Genomic DNA, 25,113 nt, shown 5'->3' on the forward strand with positions numbered 1-25,113 from the left:
GAACCCAAGTTGACCTTCCATGAATGGAAGGCACCAGGATCTGGCTCCCTACTGAGTAAGGAGTGGGGATGGGGGGAGAGAAGTTAATTTTGTTGATTCCTCCTTTCACCTGTAGGCCCAGCACCACTTTCCACACTGTTCTGGAGGAGCTTTTCAGGGAACATGGGGGGCTGCAGGTGGAAGGAAGAATCAGAGAGAATTGCCTCTCTGTGCTCATGAGTTATGCTCATAGGAAGTCCCCTTGTTTCTCTGCCCCTGCAAAAGAATTAGAGTGGGGCAGGGAAATGCAAAATACATCAAGTCTTTATTTTAATGGATATTATTAAAGAAATGGCTAGGGGAGACATGGGTTGGCAGGGGCCACATGTCTCCCAGAACATCTACTTAGGCCCTGAGACATAAGTCCTCTTCACATGTCCAAAGAACATAGGCTGACCATGCTTGCAGGGAAGTGGGAAGAGCGGAATCTCAGCAACCGTTCCTATGCCCAAGTTGGGATGGGGCTTGTTGCTGAATTATCCCTTCTACTCCAAGCGCATTCAGCTTGTGCACATTCAGTGTGTGATGAGGGCTCTGGACTCTATGTTTTAGTTTCTCCATCTATAAAATGGAAATGGAATTCACAGGGTTGTTTCAGATGATGGAAGAGATATGGATTTCAAATTATTTTGCAGATTAATACTTCTACTTAAGCAATTAAGTACTGTTTAATTTTCTTAAAAAAAAACCCTGGTTAAAGGAACCTTTATCACACCATAAAAACTGCAGATCCATCCCATTCTCCATACAGATATCCATCCAGTCTCTTTCTCCATCTGCTTAGTTTTTCTCAGCATCTAACTCCCCACTTCTACTGTCAGGTCTGCTCCTCTCAATCCATGCATTTCTTGCTTCTACTTCATGTTTCTTTATCCATTTGTAATAATACCTAATTTCCCTTTTCCATATGCTTACCGAATTTAGGTTTGCTTACTGATCTTGGCAGTCTAGCCTGCAGTCTCTAGCAACTTTTCCCACCTTCTGGAATCATCTGTTTTGGAGAATAGCTCTTCATTTTGGGGGAGAGCATAGATATGATTCTCTCCTCCCTGCTTGCCAACAGAAGCTTGAGTTGGGGGAAGTATAGTGGATGCAGAATAGCCAACAACCCTTCCCTAAACTTCCTTTTAAGGCCTCTCATATGCTTATTGTGAAAAAGTTATATTGAGTAGCGCTGTGTTGAAATTTTCTCCAACATTTTTTTCGACCATTCTCATTCAATTTGATAGAGAAGAAATTGCATTTGAAATTCAATGATGAAAATTTTTCGAAGATATTCCAGTAGCCTGTAGCCTCCTCAGCTACCCGCACCAATTCAAGCCCAAGCGAAGACATCATGAGGTAATTCCTCCCATAGGTCTATTTCAGATCAGGAAGTACAGGCAGTCTGAGGGGCTGCAGAGCAAGGGAGAGATGTCCAATAGAAAGGAATCACACATACACAGCATCCTCAGCTACCTCGCTCAAAAACGTCACAAAAATGAATGATAATACACCATAAGAATGAGGCAGAACAATGGAAACCTCTCTAAGGAAATTGGAGGACAGATTTTGGCTCAGCACTAGCTCTATCTCTCCCCTGGAGTTAAACACTGCCCCCCCACACATCTGCATTGTGATGGGTGCAACATGGAGAGCAGCCTGCCAACACCGTTGATGCTGTTGCAGCACAAAAGACCCAGAAAGCCTTAGGAAAAAAGAACGAAGCTGTATTACAACCCCTGCCAATGGGGAGCCCTACCTGTGAGAAACTGTTGGGAATTTCTCCTCCCCCTGGAAAAAATTATCTGCCCACAAATAGGGAGGAGAATTTCAAGAGGCCCTTTGCACACAGCTGTAGTATCGAGTGGTTGCACAGGCCTCTACAGAAAGTTCGAGCCTCCATAGAGTGTTTGGGGTCCATCCTGAACAACGTGGGCTGTGTTGCACCGAACTGCAGTGCGAGGGGCAATATCTGGAAATCAGGCAAAGCAACCTTGAGCAAGTGGCACTCTCCTTCATGCAAGTTTCCTCTGCCCAGTTTCAGCTGATGCTTCCTTTATATTGCAGGTGATAGAGTCCACATTTCTTAAGAGGGCCTCCAGTGCTCAGACAGGCTTGTTAGGGAGTACAGAGGGCTTCACAGAGAAGGAAGGGAAGGATTGGTTGCACAAGCTTGTACATCCATTGGATAAAATCCAATATTTTCAGCAGAACCAAGTGTCTATCTCTATTTTTGTTCTCAGAGACTGTTGTTCCACTCCTACTCCCAACCATACACTGCATGTCTTTTTTGGCTGTATGGTAGTCCTCCATTAAAGGTATAGGGCCATCCTGACTATCCACTTATTATCCCAGGAGGTGACCATCAGTTTAGAGCATACAGATAACTTCATCTGTCCCAAGTCATGTGAGAATATGAAGAGTCAGGCAATGTCTAGTTAGGGATGTACGAAAGTCACTTACCTTTTCGAAGGGTGACATTCGTGGTGTGGGGGATGCGCTCTGTCCCTCCCCCTGAAATTTTCTCTGGCCGGCTCCGCTCTGCGGAGATTCTGCAGAGCCGCCAGCCGGGGCTACCCGCAGCCGGACATCCGGCCTCTAGGCAGCCTGCAGGGACGCAAATGGTGGCTGCCGTAGCCGCTGCCATTTATGTCCCTGTATTTTGCCATGATAGGCTATGTAAATATTTACGTAGCCTATCACGGCAAAACCCCCACAAAAAACAGCGAATGCAAATGGCGGTGGCTCCAGCGGCTGCCATTTGCATTCCCTTTTTTTTTGGCCGTGATAGGCTGTGTAAATATTTACGTAGCCTATTACGGAAAAAAAAAACCACGAACGCAAATGGCAGCCACTATGCCATTTGCGCCCCTCTTTCGTCATAATAGGCTACGTAAATATTTACGTAGCCTATCACACAGCAAAAAAAAGGGAACACAAATGGCGGCCGCCATAACCGCCGCCATTTGCGTTCCCTTAGTTTTGCTGTGATAGGCTACATAAATACTTACGTAGCCTATCACGGCTATATGGGAGAAGCGAGTGGTGGCCGCAGACGCGGCCGCCAGTCGCAGTGCAGCGCAGACGGCAGCAGGTAAGTGCTCCGTTCCGGGCCCATTTCGCGGGGTGGGGGGGCGGGGGGCTTCATTCCACCACAGATTTTGGGGGGCCGAATGCCAGTTTCACCGAGGTCCGTGGCGGAATTCTCTGACATCCCTATGTCTGGTGAGCCTGCTTTGTGGTTCCATGATAGATCCAGACAGAATACAGACATGGAAGTTTTGAGACTTCTCTATGTACAAGTGGTGTTGCGGGGCTGTCTTTCTGTAAACAAGTGCAGAGATAGAGTTGCTGGATTTGTAACTGGAAGCATCTCTTGATAGTTTGCTGAAATAGATTGTGCTACCAGTAAACAAAAAAGGTCATCAGTCAGTGGACTCTTTCATCCTATGTGATATGGCTAAGATTATTTTGTTACTGAAGCCATGTCAAATGCATACATTTATGTCTTTATGCCTTACTTGAGCAAAGCAGTCACACACACACACACACACACGTCCTGATTGAGCCTATACAGGAGAAATAAGACCCAGTTAAATTTGCAGTTGGGAATGATTTTTGAGCATATTTGTGTTTGTGGTTCTTTAGTCATAGGACTGCTGATTATATTTATTAGCTCTAAATATTAAACAGCCGGCAGAATTCCATTGTATATAAATAAGACATTTGAGACCTGGAAGCAAGCCATTACTGATATAGCCAGCTGGTGCTTTTTAACAGCTTTATTTCAGCACAGCAACAGCATTAAGGAATCTCACTGTACATTTGATGCTGTTTAAAATGACAATAGAAAAATATGTACTCATTTGAGATTTCTGTGAGGAATTCCATTGTGTATTTTAAGTTTGAAAGCAGGATGGACTAAAGAAATGATATATTGTGCACCTGTTTGATGTAACTGCAATCTTTGTTTCAGACAGTAAGAATGTCAATACCTAAGATTTTTCAAATGTGAAGTTTACAACCACCCTGGATCGTGAACGTTTTTGATGATGTCCTACAATCCTTCCATACTTATACGAGTTTCTCACTTGTATTCCCCACTGATCAGTGGCTTAATTAAGATAGATTAAAATCTTTTCTTAAGTACTGGAAATATTAAGGTTGCCTTGCTTTACCTAAGTAATGTGTTAAAACCACATGCTCCAATGTAGCATAAAATTAACCTCATTATAAAGAACAAGGAAGGAATTAAATTATAGTCATTTTTCTTTTTTTTTTACATTTCTCTACTCCGAGTTGATCAGTGTAAGGGGTTGCAACCCACGTCAGAAAACGAAAAAATGGGGAAGTATTTTGGCCAGGATTCCCTCCCCCATATGTGTGAGGGAAGTGCTCCTGCTGTGCACACAAAGGACAAATTTCTTTCTGGCATGAACATCTCACACCTCATGGGGTGCCACTTTGGTGGGCTTCTCAAAGGGTGCAGCAGGCTGCTTCTTAAAAAGGGAGCTGAAAATCTCCCATGGCAGAAGCAGAACACAACCCAGAGGGTTTGGGAGTGTGGCTTCATATGTTTCCGGCATTATCTAGTGACAAAAATAAGCAGTGTGGATTAGAACCTCTTAGGTTTATGTGTCTTGTGAAAGCATGTGTATTATTGATTAGTGTTCAGCGCCACAAAGACCTGCATTCTCCACTAGTGGAACAAAACCATCCCATCTGTTCTTGATCTTGGCTTGAGGTGCCCACCTGTTGTCTTCACCTCTGACCCTGACATCATGCATTCATTAGATCCTAGCACAGCATTGTCTCAGGCCTTCATTGCAGGCTGCCTGGCGGCTCATCCACAAGGCGTTTGCACCCCTCCGGTGGGTCACGACACAGCATTTTGGAGTCACTGTGTTAAAGGGCTCAATGTTTTTTTGTTTACCATTTGTTGGGGCAATTGCTTGGCAACCAAAATTGATACGATTTTGTATTCAGCTCGAAAAATCAGGATGTTCTCACGTAGGACATCTGTAATGTGAGAGTCCCTTTGGAGTTATAGTATCATTTTGTATAGGAAAATTGACTGAATAGATATCAAAAGGCATAGGAATATAGATAAGACTGCATCTTCCCCCCAACCCCCATTTACAAAATCCTATTGAATGCTATCAAATAGAGTGGGAACAGTTACAATTCTGAATGTTATCAAATGCTCTTTACTGTGATGTTTCTGTAGCCTGAGTGAGTTCACAAGGTGATGTAAAGTAATTACACTGACAACAAGAATGCCATGCAATTTCTTCCCCCTGTTGCCTATTTGGAATAAGTGATGATATACGTCTACTTCCAACTGCGTATCTGGAGCTTGTTAGCACATGTAGCAATCTTCATATTATATCAATATCTTCCCATCCGATTGTCATTTTTCTTCTGATATTTTCTCAGCCGCATGTTCACAGTATGTTTTCTATGAACATGTCAGGTTCAGTTAAGTTCAGCCTATATTTTGTCACCAACTGCTTTCCAAACATACGTAAGTCCAAGATGAGTGTGGAGATAATTGGAAGTAAGTCATACTGTCAACTCAAGGCAACTGTACAATCCTGTTGCAAAGAGTTATATGTTTTAAATTATAGTTTAAATCTCTCAGATGTATTTAAAGCAAATATTTATACTAAATATTAATGGAAGTTGTGCCGTCCTCTTTTTTAAAATCCTTGGAATATTTAAACACTTGTGATAACTGTTAATATTTACCACTTCTTCTGATTATCTACACCAGGGGTGGGGAACCATTTTTGGCCTGAGGGCTGAATTGGCCCCATGCTGGGACATCAGGGGCCACATGCCAACAGTGGGCACAGCGACTACTCAAAGTGGGTGGAGCTACTGTTGCCCACATTTCCAAACACACACCTTCTTGTTCTCTCTCTCTCTCACACACACCCTTCCCAGACCTTCGCCTCACCTGAACTGTGCAGTTGATGCAGATGCTGATCAGCTATGCAGATTAGCCTTGGGGGGCATTTTCATCCACATCATAGCATGCTGGCTGGGGAGGTTTAAACTTCCTTGCCCAGCACAGCACAATGAGGATGAAGATCAGGATCTTCAGGACAGATGAAAAGAAGGACTTCTTCACCCAGTGCATAGTTAAACAATGGAATTTACTACCACAAGATGTAGTGATGGCTGCCAATTTGGATGGCTTCAGAAGGGGGTTAGATAAATTTCTGGAGGAGAAGGCTACCAATGGCTACTAGGCTTGAGGGCTGTGTGCTACCTACAGTAGCAGAGGTGGTATGCCTGTGTACACCAGTTGCTGAGGAACAGGGGCAGGAGGATGCTGTTGCACTCATGTCCTTTTGTGGATTCCCGGTAAACACCTGGTTGGCCACGGTATGAACAGAATGCTGGACTAGATCTGATCCAGCTTGGTCTGATCCAGCATGGCTCTTCTTATGTTCTTATGAGAACATCTTTACCCTTATTGTGGCATGCTGGGGATGAAGATCGGGTCCTCTTTGCAATTCAACTGAGGAGTGGAGGGATGCCAATCATCATCCCCACCATGCCACAATAGGATTAAAGACCAGGACCTCTCTGCAACTCAGCTGCTACTCCATAAGGAGACCCTAAAGTGGTTCTTCTGTTATTATGTGTTAAAGCAATTGCATATTTTATTGGCTGAATCATCTGCTAGATATTTTGATTGGAATCTTGCCTATACTGATATCCTTTGTAGTTTAATGATAAACATTAAGTCTTTAATAAATGATATAAGAGAGTATGTACATAATGATGCTTTCTGATAAGTGGGCCCCCTTGTAGAATTGATTGAATTGATGTTCCATCCCATTGTCTTCTGGTTAGAAGCTGGAAGTGAACAAGAGGGATTCAAATACTCTTTGTGTTGCTTTGATGTCATGAGAATTTGAAAGGGCGTTCTCACAGAGGGAAATACCACTGTTTGCATTCTTGCAAGCAGAATCTAGGCTGCTGGTGCTCCTTTCATTTTTATTGAACCTTTCCTCCATTGCTTCCCCTGGCTCAAGGGCCCAAAGGGTGCAGGTGGCAGCAAATGCCAAATACTAATTTTCCTACTGGGGACGGAGACTACAGATTCCAAAATCCCCTGCAGAACAATATGCTTTTCATAGACTTGAAGCACTTGCTGCTTCTGCGCTGCCTCTTTGGAACAGAGAAGTTGGTGGTGGTGGTGGCGGCATATGGGCTTTTTTGACTGCGTGGGACACTCAACAAGCCTTAAGGCCCTTTGGGGACAAACGGGTGAGTGATTACCCATCCCTACTTGCAATATTGTGCCTTCCTCTGAAGCACCTGAACAGAATACTGCAGCTTCATCTTTAATATGGGACTTGTGCTGGACAAGGGTAATCACTGGTGTGACAAACTGGTGCCCATATCATGCTGAACACACTGGCCGGTATCTGGCGCAGCTGCGTGTATGCAAGTAGGGCTCCCCCATTGTTGGTTATTGAAAGTGAAAGAGCCCCATACACTCACAGAGCTACATCTCAGTCACACTGTATCATGTGTAAGTAAGTGCCATTTGAAATAAAATGACATGGGAGCTGAAATGCTCTAGTCTCAAGGAAAACAGGAGGCCCTTGTCGATTATAGCCCCGTGATAGCTAGAGTTAAGACTTCTGCTTTGAAACTTTAGCATAAGTTTTTTTGTGATAAAGATCGAAGGATGCACATCCAGACTTTCCCTTTAGACTAGTTACTCTTAGCTTCTGATTCTCTCGGTCTTCACAGAGTGAATTCTCCATTCTTGTGCACTAGAGCTCATATTATATCCACACTTGTAAAAGAGTTCCTTTGTGGGGGAAAACATCAGACACCTTCCACCCTCCCACACAGCCCCTTCTCTCCAATTCTTTCTGTCAAGCATGTACTGGATCTTACCTTTGAATTTGGATTTTCAGATTTTTTTCCCCAGATTTTTATGCTAAAAAATGATAGGGGCATATTTAAACCAATCAATTTTAACCAACCAATTTGTTTTCAAGACTGTGTATAAGGTGTTTTCTGATAGGCTATTAACAACTGACTCACACACTTATAGAATGTAAAGAAGATGATTGCAATTATTACACAATGACTGTGACAAACTTACCACTTCTTAACCACCATCTGAAATCGTTGCTCAAGATAATTCTAATAGTGGTCTCTGGTGATGAGATAGTAGTCCATAATACCTGCTAACAATGGTGTTGACAACTGTTGTCATGATGATTAATTTACTCCAAAGGGAAAGGATAGTTTGTCCTCCAAGTATATTTTGCTGGACTTCCATTGCTTTCAAGTACAGAAAATTGCTTCAGTCTGACAATTTAGCATTGGACATGATCACATATAGTTCACAAAATATGCTGTTATAGGAAAGATTCCTCTGCCATCATTATCCATTCAGGCTCATCATCACCTTTTCTGGAAGGAATCCCATCTTCATCCTTTTATGAGGATTATGTGACTAGGATTTGCTGCCTGTAGGTGAACCTGTACTTATCTGGTCCCATTCATTTCATTTCAGTGGGGCTTGTATAAAAGAAGTTTGTACAAGCAACACATGAGCAAAGTTGGCTTCACTTTCCACTTAACCCAAATATGGTCCTTTTAAGTGAAATATGTCCCCTTAATTAAGAAGCAATTTCTGTTTCATACGTGTCAGATCGTTTTCAATCAGATTAGTTTTAATGGCTTATCAATTATAATTTTATTACAAGGTGAGCTAACCAGTTATGTTGCTCCTTACTATTTAAAAATGGTTGACGACGACAAATATATTCATATTGTAACAAAAAAGAAGGTGCTACAATGAAAACATGGGGGGAAAGGTTGTACCAATAAATGTGGCAGTTAAAGATAAGGAGAATGAGTTCTAAGCAAAGTGAAGATCAACATGAGATAACCTAAACATCAGAGGAAGTTTAGTTTTCATATTAGTTTTTTTCATGTAATAATTGCAGCTATCATTTGATTACTTCAGCATGTGAAGAAGGCGACATCATAGATAAGCGGTTCGTGACCCTAGTTTCATCACCTCAGGCATACACTTAGCAATGGTACACGAGCTGGTGGGTAATGCTTATTGACTCTTCGCTGTCAGTATGACTCTGGGAACTCATTCTAGCTTCCACTTCTTTCTAAACTTGTGAGTTAGATGTGATTTAATATGTGGGTCTTCAACTTTACCATCAGGGATAAGAGGCCCCTCTCAGTTCCTTTCCTTTATATAGGAGCACAGGAATCTGCCTTACACTGAGTCAGCCCATTGTTCAATCTAGCCCAGTGTTGTTGACACTCAGGGTCAAACCACATGTCATACTAATCGGGTAGTACTTAGCTGAGGCTTTGTTTTGTTTTACCTTAGTGTAGCAGTGTGCACTCCTGATTTGCATCCGGACCAGCATGCTCTGGGAAGGGAGGATCAAACCTTCCCTCCCAGGTTAAAAAAAGGAAAAAAGTATCCTGAGGAGGCGGGAAGGGTGAATTTGGGGAAAAACAGTTTGGGGGAAGGTTTACATTTCCTCTCCCGGAGCATGCTAGTCCTGATGCAAAATGGGGTCACATGCACTTACACTAAAGTAAACAAAACACAAATGGCAGCTACACACTACCCAATTCGCTTAACATGTAGTTTGGCTCTGGCTGGCAGTGACTCTCCAAGGTTTCAGGAAAGAGTTATCCCTGCCCTACCTGGAGGTGCCAAACTTTTGCATGCAAAGCAGCTGCTCCACTACCAAGCTGCTCCTGAAACCTGATTTAACTGGGAGGATGGGATTTCTGAAATAAAATTTGAAATTGGTGAATGCAGATTTTGCCTCACTTTTAGTTTCCTTCAGTTCATTTCCATGTTTTCCTCCCTGTGCATTACTGCTCTGTATTGATAAAACGGTGTAAAGAAAAAAAAAACCAATATTAATACGATTGTATGTATGATTGATTGCTTCATAAGTCTTTTGTGGCAGTGCTTTACCATTGTCCATATGCACAACACCACGGTGATAAAACACGACACAAAAGAAATTATTTATTTATTTACAAGATTTATATACCACTCTACATCCAATATTCTGATCAGTGAACAATAGAAAAGGGAGAAATCATTGTCATCACCATTGAAATACAGAATTAACCACATATATGTACATCCTCTTCAAGTTTGCCATCTTTTATCAAAGCCCACGAGTTCTATGTGAAAGAGTAAAAGACCTTACCAAATTATTACTGATGCAATCAAAATAAGATTACATTTATTCACTGCTTCATCAATGCATACTTGCGCATTGGTGATATGAAGAAGTCATGAATGAACCGAAGGATCTGAAAGCTCTGGCAAACTACACAAACAATGCTTTGTACAAAATTTAGAAACCAAAAAGCAGAAATTGGGGATTTCCTATTGCATAGGTTTCACTTTGGAAACAAACCAACGTAAATCAGAGCACCAAAATCCAGAGAAGAGTTCAGATGAATATAATTTTGGAAGCATCCCTGTTTGCGGTATTTTCAAAGTTGAGTTGGCTTGAGAAGTATTCTAAAATGCTTTCAAGTATGTGTAGAAAAATAGTCTAGATACTGAATTCTAGCAATCACATAAGATTGTTGTGATAGTGGAGCATTTAAACAGTATAGTCTTCCAAGTACATCAGGCCAATTGATCAAATAGTCTCCATTGTATACGAGGAGGAGGCAACGTGATTGAAAGTGCCGTTAGGGTATGAAGTCTCATAAAAAGTCCTATCAATAATGAATGAATGTCTCCACATAATAAGAAGCTGTAATATACAAGGCTGTATGTCAATTTCAGCATTAAGAACAGGAGGGTCATTAACAGTCTTAAAAGTCTTTAAAGCTCTTTTAGGGTTTACAAAATTATTTGTAAATTAGTGCCGGAATAGGAAACAAATGCAAGGACAAATTCTCTATCATAGATAAGATCAGAACCTTGTATTGTATTTAGCAGTGCTTCAATATTAACTGCTAGTTCTGGTGTTTTGCTATCTGTGCAAATGGGCTGAAATCTCATTATGCTAATTTTACAGGCAATTTGGTCTTCATTACAAATTAATGCAGTGATAATAGCTCATTGTTACCCTTTATGCAGAACATGCAGTCGTGTTTGGTTTGTCATGCAATTCATATCTTGATATTCACCTCCTTATGTCAACATTGCAAATCTAAAGATGTCGGACATGGTAAATATCTAACAAAGGCCTATGTTGTATTTTAGTGTATGTCAGTCACATTACTTTATGGTATACCCTTATGGCGATATAATAAAATATGTCAAAATGGAATTCAGTTTTGATGTATTAGAAAGCTAACATGGGATGTCTGTTTAGATTTATACTCATGTATAATTGCTCTTGGAAAATAAATAATGCACAAATGTGTTACTATCAAGAGATATCAATAGCCTACATGGTGTAGTGGTGAGAATGTTGGACTGGGAGCCGGGAGATCTGGGTTCTAGTCCCCACTCGGCCATGGAAGCTCGCTGGGTGACTTTGGGCCAGTCACAGACTCTCAGCCCAACATCACAGGTAACAACCCTGCCACCAGCCTGTCACCAAGTTACTTGCCGACTGCATGCCTCCATGTTAGCCATGCAGCCAGGGAAGACAATAACTCTAAACAGTGGGTCCCAAATAGGAAAGGGTTGAGTGCCCCCCCCCAATATTTGCTGCCCCCCGCTGCTGAATTTTAGTAAAGTATAGAAAAAGAAAAAGAAATACAGCAAGGAGGATGCTCACACATCAACAGTGCATCATCTTGTTTGGCCCTTAGGTGTTCTGTATAACTAAAGCTGGAATCCCATACCCTCATATCTGGAAGTAAGTCCCATTGAAGTCAGTGGGGATTACTTCTGAATAATATATAGGATTGTGCTGTAAATCAATTTGAGGGCCACAATCCAATCATGAGTTAAACAAGTTTAAATCCACTCAGATTAATGGATCTAAGATTGCAATCTTGTACCTATTTACCTGGGAGTAAGCCCTATTCAATACACTTCTTAGTAGACATCTGCAGGAGTGCACTTAACTCAGTGTTGGACCTTGGCCTTCTAATTAAGACCTGCACAAGCTTCCTCTTGTAAAAAATGTAACCAAATATATTGTCTGCATGATAACTGGTAATTTAGGACACTTGATTCTGGACTAATTGCACCTCTTTTGGATACAGAAAGTCTATTTTGAATCCTATTTTATGTGTATGTGTTTTTCTAAACAAATGTTTTACTTTTGTTTAAACAAATGTTTTACTTTTCTGACTTCACTAAATTTCGGGAATGCACCTTTGTCATTATATTGTAACATGCAAGGAGGAGCAAAAATAATGTAATTCATTCATGAGTGAAATAATTGGGATTAGTGGATTATTGTTATTAGGACAGCAGTTTAAGTATGTCTCAGTGGTGGGTTCATTGTTGAAAGATACAGTAAAAGTTGCAGTGTGAAATAGGGATGATGAGGAATTTGTTGTTTGCAAATTCTGCTACAAAGCAACCTTATCCATTTCTCCCAGATGTGTGGATTGGGATGCAATTATCCTTTGAATTTTCCATTTTTCCAGATTTTGTGATGCAGTGGTCACCTCAAACAACATAGGAAGATAGGAAGCTGCCTTATACTGAGTCAGCGGCACTCCAGGGTTTCAGGCAGGAACTTTTCAGCCCTACCTGGAGACACCAGGGATTGAACCTGGGACCTTCTGAATACAAAGCATGTGCTCCAGCTCTACCACTGAGCTATGGTCCTTCCCCCATATACCAAAATATTTTTAAAATGTGTATTTTAGGATAAATACATTTATAAATGTGTTTATAAATGTGTACTTTGACAGAAAATACGTTCAAAATATTTATTTACATACACATTTCCATGCAATTTTTTTTTTAAATTGCTTTGCAGGCACATTGGCATATGGTTGCATGAACAAACACGTGCAGAATTGGCACCAACCAAGAGTACACTGATCCATCTATCCGTAGTGTGAAATGAATGTTGATTAGGCTCCATGTGGTATTGGTAAATTTATGGAAGAACTAACTAGGAAGGAGTTTCAATTTATTCTGAGGATATTTAATTCTTTTAAAATTACAACATTTTATTTTCAGGAGTTCCATTTAAAGGTTAGTATGGCCCTACTGTATTTTATCCATCCATTGTAATGTCTTGTAAATTTTGAATCCCTTGGGGTGACAAAGAGGTTTTGAAGATGGATTTTTTGTAGCTGTAAAATGTGACCAAATTGATTGGCATTTGGTAATCATTTGGTTATGAACTTGAGCACACTCCGGGAGAGAGCGGAGGACAGGAAGGCCTGGCATGCTATGGGACATGGGGTCACGAAGAGTCGGACACGACTTAACAACTGAACAACAACAATCATCTGGTTATATTGTTAGAGATGGGCAAGCTCCCCCAAGTTGTTTTCAGATTGAAACCAGCACGTATGAGCAAAAGTGAAGAAGGCTCAGAATAAAGCTTCTTTTTTTGTTATGGTTCATTTGACATTTGTTCACTGTTGCCACCTCATAAGCCTCTGAGCCCCATGAGAGCCCCTTACTCCTCTTCCCTGATCTTGTGATGGCTGCTGCTGCTGCAACTCCTGTTTTAGCAGTGGAAGAAGAGCTGTCTCTTCCTCCTCCTCCACAAAGCTACAGGGGTTGCAATGGCAGAGAGGGACAAGAGTCAGGGTTTCTCTCTCCCCTTCTCCCCCTTTGCCCTCTTTCTCTGTCTGGCATGATGCAGTTTTTCCAGGGGCACCTTGTATCTGCATCTCAGCTAGAGAAGAACACTAGGAGGGAGACACACATAATGTTCTCCCTGTTTTGAAGTTGAGATAATACTCAGCTTGTTGACTTTGCATTCCAAAGCAAGACACTGCAGCACCTCTCTATATTACACCTTCAAACAAGCTGAACTTGTTTTAACTCCATCCAAATCATTCTTACAAATCTGAGACTGAGGCTGAGATCCTATACCCACTTAGATGGGAGTAATCCCCATTCAACTCAACGGAACTTAAAAGTAAATAACTCAGTGGCACTTACAAGGTTACTTATAAGTTAGACAAGTACTGGATTGCACTGTAGGTCTGTAAGGAGATGGTATTGCTAAAATATTTGCTAGTATTAAAACAACCCATGAAGAAAATACTTTGCTACTCATTTGTAGCTAGGAAAAGAGCTAAGAAAAATTAGATTTTTGAACAGCTAGAGAGGGTTCTTTTTCAGACACTGCATATTGTCACTATTTTGTACTATGCACTGTGTGGTAGTCCCAGTACTCATTGCCCAAAAAGGGCATATGCCAACATTACAATTGTTTTGGATAGGTTCGCCAGAGGGGAAAGTTGAGTGTTAGTGAGGAACAGTGCTAGGTGCACATTTTTGACGGTAATTTTAATAAAATATTGTATGCCTTATTTAAGAATGTAGAAGAAGTCTGAGAGGAATTACATTCCTTCTTAGCTTTGGCAACTAAGGAATGTAATGGAAAAGATTGATATTTTGGTGGAAATCCTCAGTATTGTATTTCATTTTTATTGTTCGCCAGTCTGCCTAAGACCAGATCAGTGGGAGCTTCTGTGAGCATTTGTGCACTACAAGGAATCCAGAAAATATCCACAGACAATTCTTGTTCCAAGCTGATATCTTCCATCGCTATTGTCTACCTTCAGTCCCTCTGTTCAAGTTTAACTAGAATGGTTCAATATTCACAAAGTGCCACAAGCAAAAAGCAAATAAACCCTCAAAGCAGATATCTGATCATCTCTTGCTATTATATTTGATTTTAAAATGAGTGTTTTTATATTCATGTTATCAGTGGGAAGAAATAAGCGGTGTCGACGAGAGCTATACTCCAATCCGAACATACCAGGTTTGCAATGTAATGGACCACAGTCAGAACAATTGGCTGAGGACAAACTGGATATCACGCAACTCAGCTCAGAAGATCTATGTGGAACTCAAGTTTACCCTGCGGGACTGTAACAGCATCCCACTTGTTCTGGGCACTTGCAAGGAGACTTTTAACTTGTATTATATGGAATCTGATGATGACCATTCTGTGAAGTTTAGGGAACACCTGTTTACAAAGATTGATACCATTGCTGCCGATGAGAGCTTCACTCAGATGGATCTTGGGGATCGAATTCTTAAACTCAACACAGAGGTTCGTGAAGTGGGACCTGTCAGCAGGAAAGGATTTTACTTGGCTTTTCAAGATGTGGGTGCATGCGTTGCCTTAGTATCAGTGCGAGTGTACTTTAAAAAGTGCCCTTTCACTGTAAAGAACCTAGCCATGTTTCCAGACACGGTACCTATGGATTCTCAGTCACTGGTGGAAGTGCGAGGTTCTTGTGTTAATCATTCCAAAGAGGAAGACCCACCCAAGATGTATTGCAGTACAGAAGGAGAATGGCTAGTTCCCATAGGGAAGTGCTTGTGTAATGCCGGCTATGAAGAAAGGGGCTATGCCTGCCAAGGTAATGTTGGTCTAATACTTTCTACCTTTTCACTGTTTGTTAATTGAGTTGGTCTGCTTTAAAGTGCTTTGGCATGCAAATGAGAGGATAAGTACGTAATTGGTTGTAAAGTGAATTCTTGTATAGTCAAATCTATTACTAACTAAAAGTCTGCAGCCAAAGACATAGCTGGTTAGTTGAAATTAATATTTAGCCCTGCTGCTGCCCACCACTTCTTGGCTCTTCTCTCTCTCTCTCTCTCTCTCTCACACACACACACACACACACACACACATACATTCTTGGTTCTTATATCTCCTTATAAAAAGCCATCACAGGAGAATTTCCATGAGGGATGTAGACCAGCCTTCCCCAACATGGTGCCCTCCAGATGTTTTCAGTTAATGCTCCATCATCCCTAACCGTTGCTCATATTGGCTGGGGCTGATGGGAGTTATAGTCAACACATCTGGAGGGTCCTGGGTTGGGGCTTGCTGGTCTAGACCCTAGAACTAGCAAGCTTGTGCTCCCTTGGCTCTCTAGTCTATAGTCCTCAATATTCCCTTGTCTCTACAGCCCTGCCAATAACATAGAAATGCTCCTGTCACACATGAATGTTCTCTGCTAGAATATTAATTAAAAAATGAATATTTTCTCTGTGTAGTTTTGTCTCATTTTTGCTTTCTCCTGGACTACTTCTTTCTTCCATTACCCATTGTGTCTTTTCAGCCTCTTGCCTACTTTTGCTTGCTTGCTTTACCCACCCAATCTCTTGACCAGCCACCCTAGAATTTCTCTTTCACTTCTCCCATAGCAAAGAGCCCTTCCTGGTGTCAGAACCTCCATCCTCTGATTAGCTCCCTGTCTGCCTCAATGTCTTCATTATTCTTTGCCCTAAGACTTTTTTTCCCCACATGCCATTCCTTCCTGTCCCTCTTTTCAATCTGTTGCCTACTCGGCATCGTTCCTTTATCCCCTTGCCAATGGATTCCCTGACCCTTTGCTTCCCAACTTCCCAGGATCTCTTTCCAGGGCTCAGCCTTCTCCTGTGGGGGGTTTCAGACCCAAACAGACAACTTTCCCTTTCCAAAGGCAATGAACATTCTCTGCTACAGTCCCAGTTCACTGCCTCAAGTTCTGTGCAATACAGATTATATTATATTCTGTGATTGTGTGTGTGTTTGTCTCAATTTGATTCCTACAAAAGCTTCAGTTGATAAGCTTGATTTTTTTGGTATTCTTCAGTGGAGCATAGAGAATGGTCTTAAACTGAGACATTTAAGAAGTGAAATGTAATAAAAAGGAAATACTCATATTTTCATGTAGAACATTGTGTGTGTGTGTGTGTGTGTACACACACACACACACACAATTTCTTGTTTATTTTCTACAGTGGTTCTATTTTAAATTGTAAGGTTACTTTGAATTCCTGATGTTTAGTTTCACTGGCGTGTACACAGTGTTCTGTGATGGCACATTGTGCCATAGAGCTTTCCTTCCCTTCCCCTGAGGGTTGAGGGACCCTCCAGAATGGCTTACAGTGAAGCATGAGGGGCTGAAGCTGGGGGAAGAGTTCACAGAAGTTGGAGTCTCCCACCACAACCCCAAAATAAGTTATTTCCACTCACGCTGGTTTATGTTAGGATCCAAGCCCTGGTATCGTAACTTGTTGTATTCTTTATTTTATAACATGTATGTAGATGTCAAAAGATTCAAGGCATACTCTTTTTCAAGCTACCATCAGATAATGTACTTGTATACTTTGTTGAACTTACCTGAGGCCTGGGAGGATCAGATCACTATAAGAAGCCTTTAAAAGAGACAGAGGACCTTGGATGATTAGGATTGCATCACACCCGCCTATGGGTTATGCATGGCGGAGGTTCACATGCCTATTATTTAGGAGCAGAGCAGTGTGCAGTAAAATCCCCTCTCATTATATAATTGTAATCAGTTGAAATTTAAATACTTATAGTCTTGAAATGTTCCCTTAGAAGCAGGTGACAGCAAATCTGAAAGAAGACTTTGATAATGTGAGATGGAGCATTTTCTACTGTAAGCAGGTTTAGGAGCTGTCTAGGGGCACTCATGAGTATAGGGGACTCATTCTTATCTATCTATCTATCTATCTATCAATCACAAATGTTAACTCCAAATGAAATTTAGATTATTTGTATGATTTCTTCACTCTTGGGTCTCATCAGGTCACCAAAAATTCCCTATCTACATTGCCCCCGCAAATGCTTGCTGCCACTAGCCCAGCAGACTAGCTGTCTAATTCATGTGGCCTTGAGAATCTCTGATCTAACAACCTCCTTTTATTCATGCAACCAAAGACAGACCTGTCTTTTTTTTTCCTTTTGAGAAATACAACAATGTAGAAGAACTTCACCCCTTTCCAGGGCTGCCCCAGGGTTCGTAGCTGCTACAGATGAATTACAGTTTAGCTATCCCTCTCCCCTGTGTCTTCTTGTGTGCTGAAGTATAACAACAGCTGTGTGTACACTTACGTAGGAATAAGCCTCTCATTGCACACAGCAGGACTTATGTCCAAATAAACATGCCTAGTGCTGGGCTGCAAATGATCAAGAGCAGGGAGATCAACAGGTTCTTGATTCTGTCTGCTGGAATGCAGGGGACACCAACCCAACCCCCAAACTACCTCTGTGCATTCCTCCTTCAAAAGTGCAGGCAATGGCTCTCTCTCCGCTCATGTACATAGTTGATCCAGCCACCTGTGGAAATTCAGCAGCCTAATTTGCCTCTGTGTTTGGACTGGCCCTGCCGTCTCCTCACAAATCAGAGTCAGACCCACACAGTTACCCTTTGCCCCCTGCTGTGGTCTTGATCTGGATTACACCCCCATGCCTACTACTTGCATTACAAAACAAACTACCATTGGAGTGAATTGATTTTTTCGTGCAGTGTAAATAGCAGGCATGGAAGGCCCAATCCAGATTGCAGTGGCAGTAGGGGAAAAAGTGTTAAAGCCCCTACACCCCACACCAGGGTTCCATTTTGGATTGGGCCTCCCCACCTGTCGTTTATTTTTATTTTTTTAAGCTGTTCACGCAATTGCTGATCTGGGGCTATTATTCAAGAAAGTGGTTCAAGCTTTGTTTTTACAGTTTTCTGTTTCAATTATCAGAAGTTAGATAAAGACACATAATTTCAGATATTCCAGATTTCTTCCCTTCTCAGAGAGGTTTAGGGCTCGATCCTATGCATGTTTAGATAGAAAAAACTCCTGCAACGTTTTTCTGTCTAAACATGCATAGGATCGAGCCCTTAAAGTTTTAGGGCACACTGTAGTCACAGTCTGAATTTCTAAGAAATTGTAAGGAAAGAATAATACCCAAGGTTCAGGTCTCCAGGATAAAGTTCATTTTGGGTAGAAGGAAGAAATTACGTTTTGAAAATGCAGTGCCATATAAGCAAGACTAAAGTCATTGATCAAACATTAGTTTGTTAAAAGTGTCTTCATGAAACTGAGGACAAGCATATGGATTCCTAAATGTTTATAACACTGGACAAATCCTATTTCTAGACACTGCATATACGTCCAATTCCTGCTGACTTCAGTCAGTAGATTACTTGTGACCATGGATGTGAAATGTAAAAGCAGACTCTGATCCTGCAATCATTTCGTGGCGTCCAGTGGACCTGCCCGGCTTTTTTGATTGCCATTCCATTTGTTCATCAAGAGAGCTTTGTATGAGCAGGCCATTAACAAAAGTGACAGGGTGTTCTGGTATGCTCTGGTTTTACATACAATATCCTGCTGTCCTGACAGCTTTTATCAAGACCCAAATTTGTCAAATATTTTCACTGGGGTGTGATTTAAGTGGCACTTTAAAAGCAGTTGGTAACCCAATCCCCTCCCTGCTGTTGACGTCAGTAACACAGCAGGAATCGGAAGGCTTAGAACCAAGTTCAGTTTTTCACATACTTCTTGACTGGTCACTGCGGCTCAGCACTTCCTCCTATGCTGTTTACTCCCTGAAAGTTTTGATGATTAAAATTGTGTTTCTCTATGCAGAGCAGGCAAGAAATAGGCATGCAATCATCGTATTTAATTATGAAAAGTTTGTCATTAGGCAATATTACCATGTAACCCAGGTACTTAGTGAGAATCACTGTCAGAAAACATTGCCATCATATCTCACTACCGCTATGTACCTTTCTATGGGTATTTTTTTTCCTTTAGGTCTCAACAGCATTTATCAAATTTTGTATTTTTGAACATCCATCTTTATAAGGATTGTACGGTGCATTCTCTAATTTAAACCAATTTGCATTAAAATAAGTTATAAGGAAATATCCATAGAATGTGAAAAAAAATATCCGTGTCACGAGCTAGGTTTCATATAACCTGATATTTGCTGATGACAACCTAATTTTGCGTAAAAATCAAAGATTGAGATAAAGATATGCTTTTAGGGGAAATTTTTAAATTGCCTGACCTATTATTAGTTGCCTGAAAGCCTCATTCCCCCCTTCCCACCCCACCATTGGAAAGTATTTTACAACCTGATGTATCTCTGTTGAGAAATATTTCTTAGCATTCTGCATCACTTTTTCAAACTATAGTGGATTCATCTTGCCTCCTCGTAAAAAAAATCTAAGCATCTGTAGCTTGTTAACTGTACACATGTCTTCAGAACTTAGATTCTCTGGACACAATTAACACCTTTAACGTAGTCAGTTTTCCAAACATATTATAAAATGATAAAGCATGAAAAAAATAATGAATTCAGATACAGTGGACTCAACATAAATTCTATGTTTAGCACACCATAATGCATGTCAGTTTGTTTGGACATTTATTCAAAAGACTGTTCTCTTCAAATTTGATTGTTTTAAATGCCAGAGTGTATAACAAATACTTGTCTACCAAGTTGAATACATTGGGATGATATTGTGTGTGTGTGTGTGTGTAGAGAGAGAGAGGGAGAGACAGAGAGATGCATAGCCTATTTGTGTGGGTTCAAGGTGAAATTAATCACATTACCAAACAAGGCACATATACTCTGCAAGGCACACATTCTGGATCATAATATAGACTGCCAAAGAACTTTGGGAGAGATTTGGAGTGTCTAGAAATGACAGCTTCAAATAAACACTTACATCGGGCTAGATAGCCTTCCCCACAACCTGGCACCCTCCAGATGTGTTGGACCACAACTCCCATAATCCTCCAGACAGCGTAGCAATGTACAATGTACATTGGTAATCGGTAGCTTGGGGAAGTTGTTTTGATAATGTTTTTCGATAATATTGAAGTCTTTAAATAAATGAAATTCTCTTCTGTATTAGTCTATTCTACAGAGAGCACTTAGCAAGAATTGGGTGAGGAAGGTTGCTTTTTTGAGGGTTTCATTTGGGGTGTGCATTTGGGGTGGGTTAGGGTATTTTAGAAAACGTTTTTATTGTACAATTTTATTGTTTTATTATATGCTGTACATCGCCCAGAGTGGCTGGGTGACCAGCCAGATGGGCGATTAATAAATTTAATAAATAAATAAATAAAATTCATACAATACCTTATACAATAGAGATTTTAATGCTCATTAGAACACTAACCTAAAACCTTATTTGTTGATCCGGTGTGCAAGCTGAGGCTTCCTTCTTGAATTCATACAACTGTTGATGGTTTACAAATATTTCCCATGCCATTGCCAAAAAATCCCAAGCCCCTATGGAAAAGTCTGTGTCCTAACTAGTTTGGACCTTTTTGCAATCAGACAACAAGCTGCCGTGGGGGCTCTTTCTAGCTTGGAAAAGACGGGATATTAACTTCAATAAATAAAAAAATCCCTGGACATATTTAAACAGGTCAGTTAGGATGGTAAAGGAGAATATTTGGGAAGTTTCTCAGTTGAGTTTGGAGGCTGTACTTCCCTTCCTGCAAAGCTCTGTAACACCTGGTTTATGATTCTGATGCACAAAAAAATCAATTTCTAGGAGAATGCAGTTGCACTGCTTAGATGATTAAAGATGGTTTTCATCTTTAGTCCTTATAATTCTGTTGCTGTTTGATTGCTTCAGGTAGTTTTTCTGGACAACCGTAAGGGTGATTAGTATGCTCTGGTTAAAAATCAATAACTCCCAGTTGTATCCATTTGGAAGTACGTACATTTTTAGCAAGTATAGTTCTAACCAATCTATTGAATTTCCAAACAGGGTAATGTAAATCAGGGCAGATTTCTTACTGTGAGGTAATCCTTCTTCTAACTGCCCTGTTATTTTTTGGTGAGATGTACATGGAACACAATCTGATACTACTAGGAATGAAGCAATCCTAATTTTCGAGGCCAGCTGCATTTGTATTGGGGTGTGAGTGGAAATGGTGCTGGTGTGTGCTATGCTCCTAACTTGATTGCACCATGAGCTTACTAAAACATTATGTTTTATTAAAGAGACAAATGACCAACTGGATCCTAAATCAGTAGACAAGAAGTGTGTGGCTCTCTAGTTCTACACACAACTATGCTTTAGTGCCACGAACTGGATGTTTAGTGGATATGAAGTAGATTTTCATTATGTTCAGAAGGCATAATAACTAAGTAAGGCTGGCACCATGGGGAGACAAGCATATGGATGTGTAATGATGAAAGATGAATATAACATATATCAGTGAAGGTACCAAATTATGTATTTATTTATTCATTTATTTTAGATATTTAATCTGCAGGGTTCAGTAATATTAAAAATAATAATGCAGCATTTAAAACATAAAATGTAAGGATTGTGCCCAATGTTTTCAGATCAAACGTCTGAGCTGCTGACTTGTTGATTTTATAATGGTAGTAGTGGTTCAGAGCATATGCATAAAGTGTTTTCAGGAGCAGAGCTAAATCAGTTGATAGAATGGTAAAGATTTTGCCGTGTTAGTTTTGAAATCATTTTTATTGGGAGCTTTACTAAGATTTGAAATAATTCTATATCTGGTTTCTGTTAGTGTTTGGTAACAAGAAAAAAAGACTATAGAAGCAACCCTATACCAACTATGAATAAAAAGCAAAGGTTTCAGTTTCTTTTTCTGTCTTGTTTCTAATCTTAGGAGCTTCAGTTTTTGTCATGCTGATTTTGCTATGTATATCTACCCAAATAATATGTGAATGAGCAGTGGTTCTGAATTGTAAAATAGTTTTTCTCAGAAGATACATTTATGCAAGCTAGATTTATGATTGGTTTGGATAGGTGGTTTGCTCTCGCTGTGAATTATTGGAATGCATTCTACAAAAAACAGCTGCATCACCTAGTTCATCCAACAGAAACACCAACAAAAGCATACTATTTTTTCTTGGAAGAGGCAACTGAATGGTGATCAGGAATTATTTGTTAATTCGGTGGGGCAGGGGGAATTGTTCATTTTAGTCCCATACATGATATTCTTATACTGGTAATTATTTATTTTTAAAATATGTAAACCACACCTTTTTCCAAAAACAGGATTCCATGGCAGCATACATAAACATTTGACATTGCCAATACAATGTTAAAACAACATAAAATGCAAAACAACAATACAAGAAAATAAAAAGTAATAAAACTATTCAACTAGCTGAATACAGTACAGAATTCTACTCAGAAAATTTAACCTGTTTGTGAAATAAATGCTCTTTAGAGAACTCACTGGCATTTCCTTTCCCTATTATCCTAATGGTAAGAATGGGGGAGAAATTAGTTAACATTTTAATGCGAACCTATCAAATTCATACATCCCAAACCAATATGCGAACACAAACGTAGTTATCCTTCAGTATTTGAACTTTTCCAATTTTTGTGATCCAGTTCCCTGATCAAAATGTGTATACAAAAATATGTATATGAGGAGAAAGTATGCACAGAAATGCATATATTAGTGTAAATAACATTCATTAAATTGGGGGAAATTGCTTGAAAAATGTGTATATTAGGCAAATTTCATACAAAAAGCAAATATTACAAGAAATGTACATAAAATGTGTATGAATTTTCATGTGGACTTTTGAAAAAAATTGTAAACTAGTGCAGAAACAGGTTGGAATGAATTTAAGATTGGAAAAAGGTTACAGTGGTGGAAATCAAAATTGAGAGATTTCTCCATCTCTGCTTAACTGCTTCTTTGTCTCAAGAATACTTTGTCTTTAACAGTGCAATCCTACACATGTCTCCTCAGAAGAAAGCTCTATTATGTTCAGTGGGACTTAGCCCAGGTACATATGCATAGAATTGCGCAACACTACAATTTTTATGTTTGAAAACTTTTTCACTGTATAAGGAAATTGAAGATTAAGTGAAATTGAAGATTAAGATCTGAGATTAAGTTCACAACTTCACTAAGGTTGGGTTGAGTCATGCCATTCAGGCATCACTGTGCTCTTCCCCTTTCTATTAGGTTCTTCCTCAGTTGTGCCTGTGTTTAGAGTTACTGGACGATCCCTCATTAGTTCCAGCATGGAATGTCTAGGAACTAACAAGGTCTTGCATTACAACACTGACAGCTGTTACAAGACTTTGATAGAGAGAGATTGTAGGGAGCAGTGTATGTTTTGATAATTGATGAAAATGCTGTTGAAGTGTGAATTGTGAAAGATCAACACAAATAGGCATAGTATTTAACTTCTGGTCCTTGCTGGAAGTACATAATGTTGCTGAAATATGGTGTTGGCAGACATCTAAGTAACCTAGAACTGTGCTGACCATTCTCAGGATAATTTTTGACATATTCATAGGACTGGGAGTGGAAGCAAAAAGATGGGAGAAGAAAAAAGTAGGGTGGAGAGCTTTGATTAATTGGGGGGGGCACTTTTCAGGGCTGGGGACTTAATGTTTTTGGTTTTTTTTAGCAGTCAGAGACATTGGCACAAACAGGGGCTTCTTAAACTTTCCCCCCTTTCTTTTAAAACAGTTTTTGCTTCTACTTTCCTGTGATGGCAACGATCCTCCTTCATCAGGGGCCATCGCGCCCTACAATATCTGAAGGACACTACATGTTCCCCTTTCTTTTAAATCATACACTTTGTGCCTATATTTCATAGCCTTTGTTCATTAATGGAATAAGCTGGGTATATAATTACTAATCGGTTTATCAGATTTTCTGACCGTATCAGAGTCGATGACCTCAGATATGTTTGTAGTTGCACCAGTACTTGCTGAGAAGCTTCAGCTGCTTTGCAAATCAGTTGACTTGTAGCTGAATGAGATGGAAACCTCTCTCAAACAAAAGCGAGTACAGATCTTTTAAAAACCATTGAGGGAAAGTATCTTATAGGCATACATCTATGGGCGTTGTGGTTGCTCACGGTAAGGTTAAAGTCTGATGTGATCACTTAGAGCAGCTGTTCTTTGACAGGAAGATCCACTCTCAAGAAAGAAAGGAAAACATATGGTAACACTGAGCATGAATGAGAGAGGCTAAATCTCATTGATGGTGTGGATGAAGAATCACCCTTTAATTGTTGCTTGGGTTTTCAGCCGTTTATATTACTAATCCTGCTATCATGTCTGCTATGCTTCTCATGAGGTTGTATAGGCACGGGAAAATATTTTGGTGCCTGATTTCATCCAAATAAACATAAAAATGGGCAGGGCAGAGAGAAGTTCACA

The 25,113-nt window shown here is 40.3% G+C and overlaps 1 protein-coding gene across 1 annotated transcript in view; it reads left to right on the top strand.

Moving 5' to 3' along the window:
• Positions 1-25,113, top strand: part of EPHA3 (EPH receptor A3) — a 357,009-nt gene that overhangs the window by 90,857 nt on the left and 241,039 nt on the right. Inside the window, exon 3 of the mRNA XM_084843389.1 lies at positions 14,880-15,540. Coding sequence (XP_084699515.1) covers positions 14,880-15,540 — 661 coding nt within the window. The remainder of the gene's footprint in view (positions 1-14,879; positions 15,541-25,113) is intronic.

This window comes from Heloderma suspectum, chromosome 3, assembly GCF_057233095.1.
Source record: "Heloderma suspectum isolate Gila_16-S chromosome 3, 16-S_ref, whole genome shotgun sequence".
NCBI lineage: Eukaryota > Metazoa > Chordata > Lepidosauria > Squamata > Helodermatidae > Heloderma > Heloderma suspectum.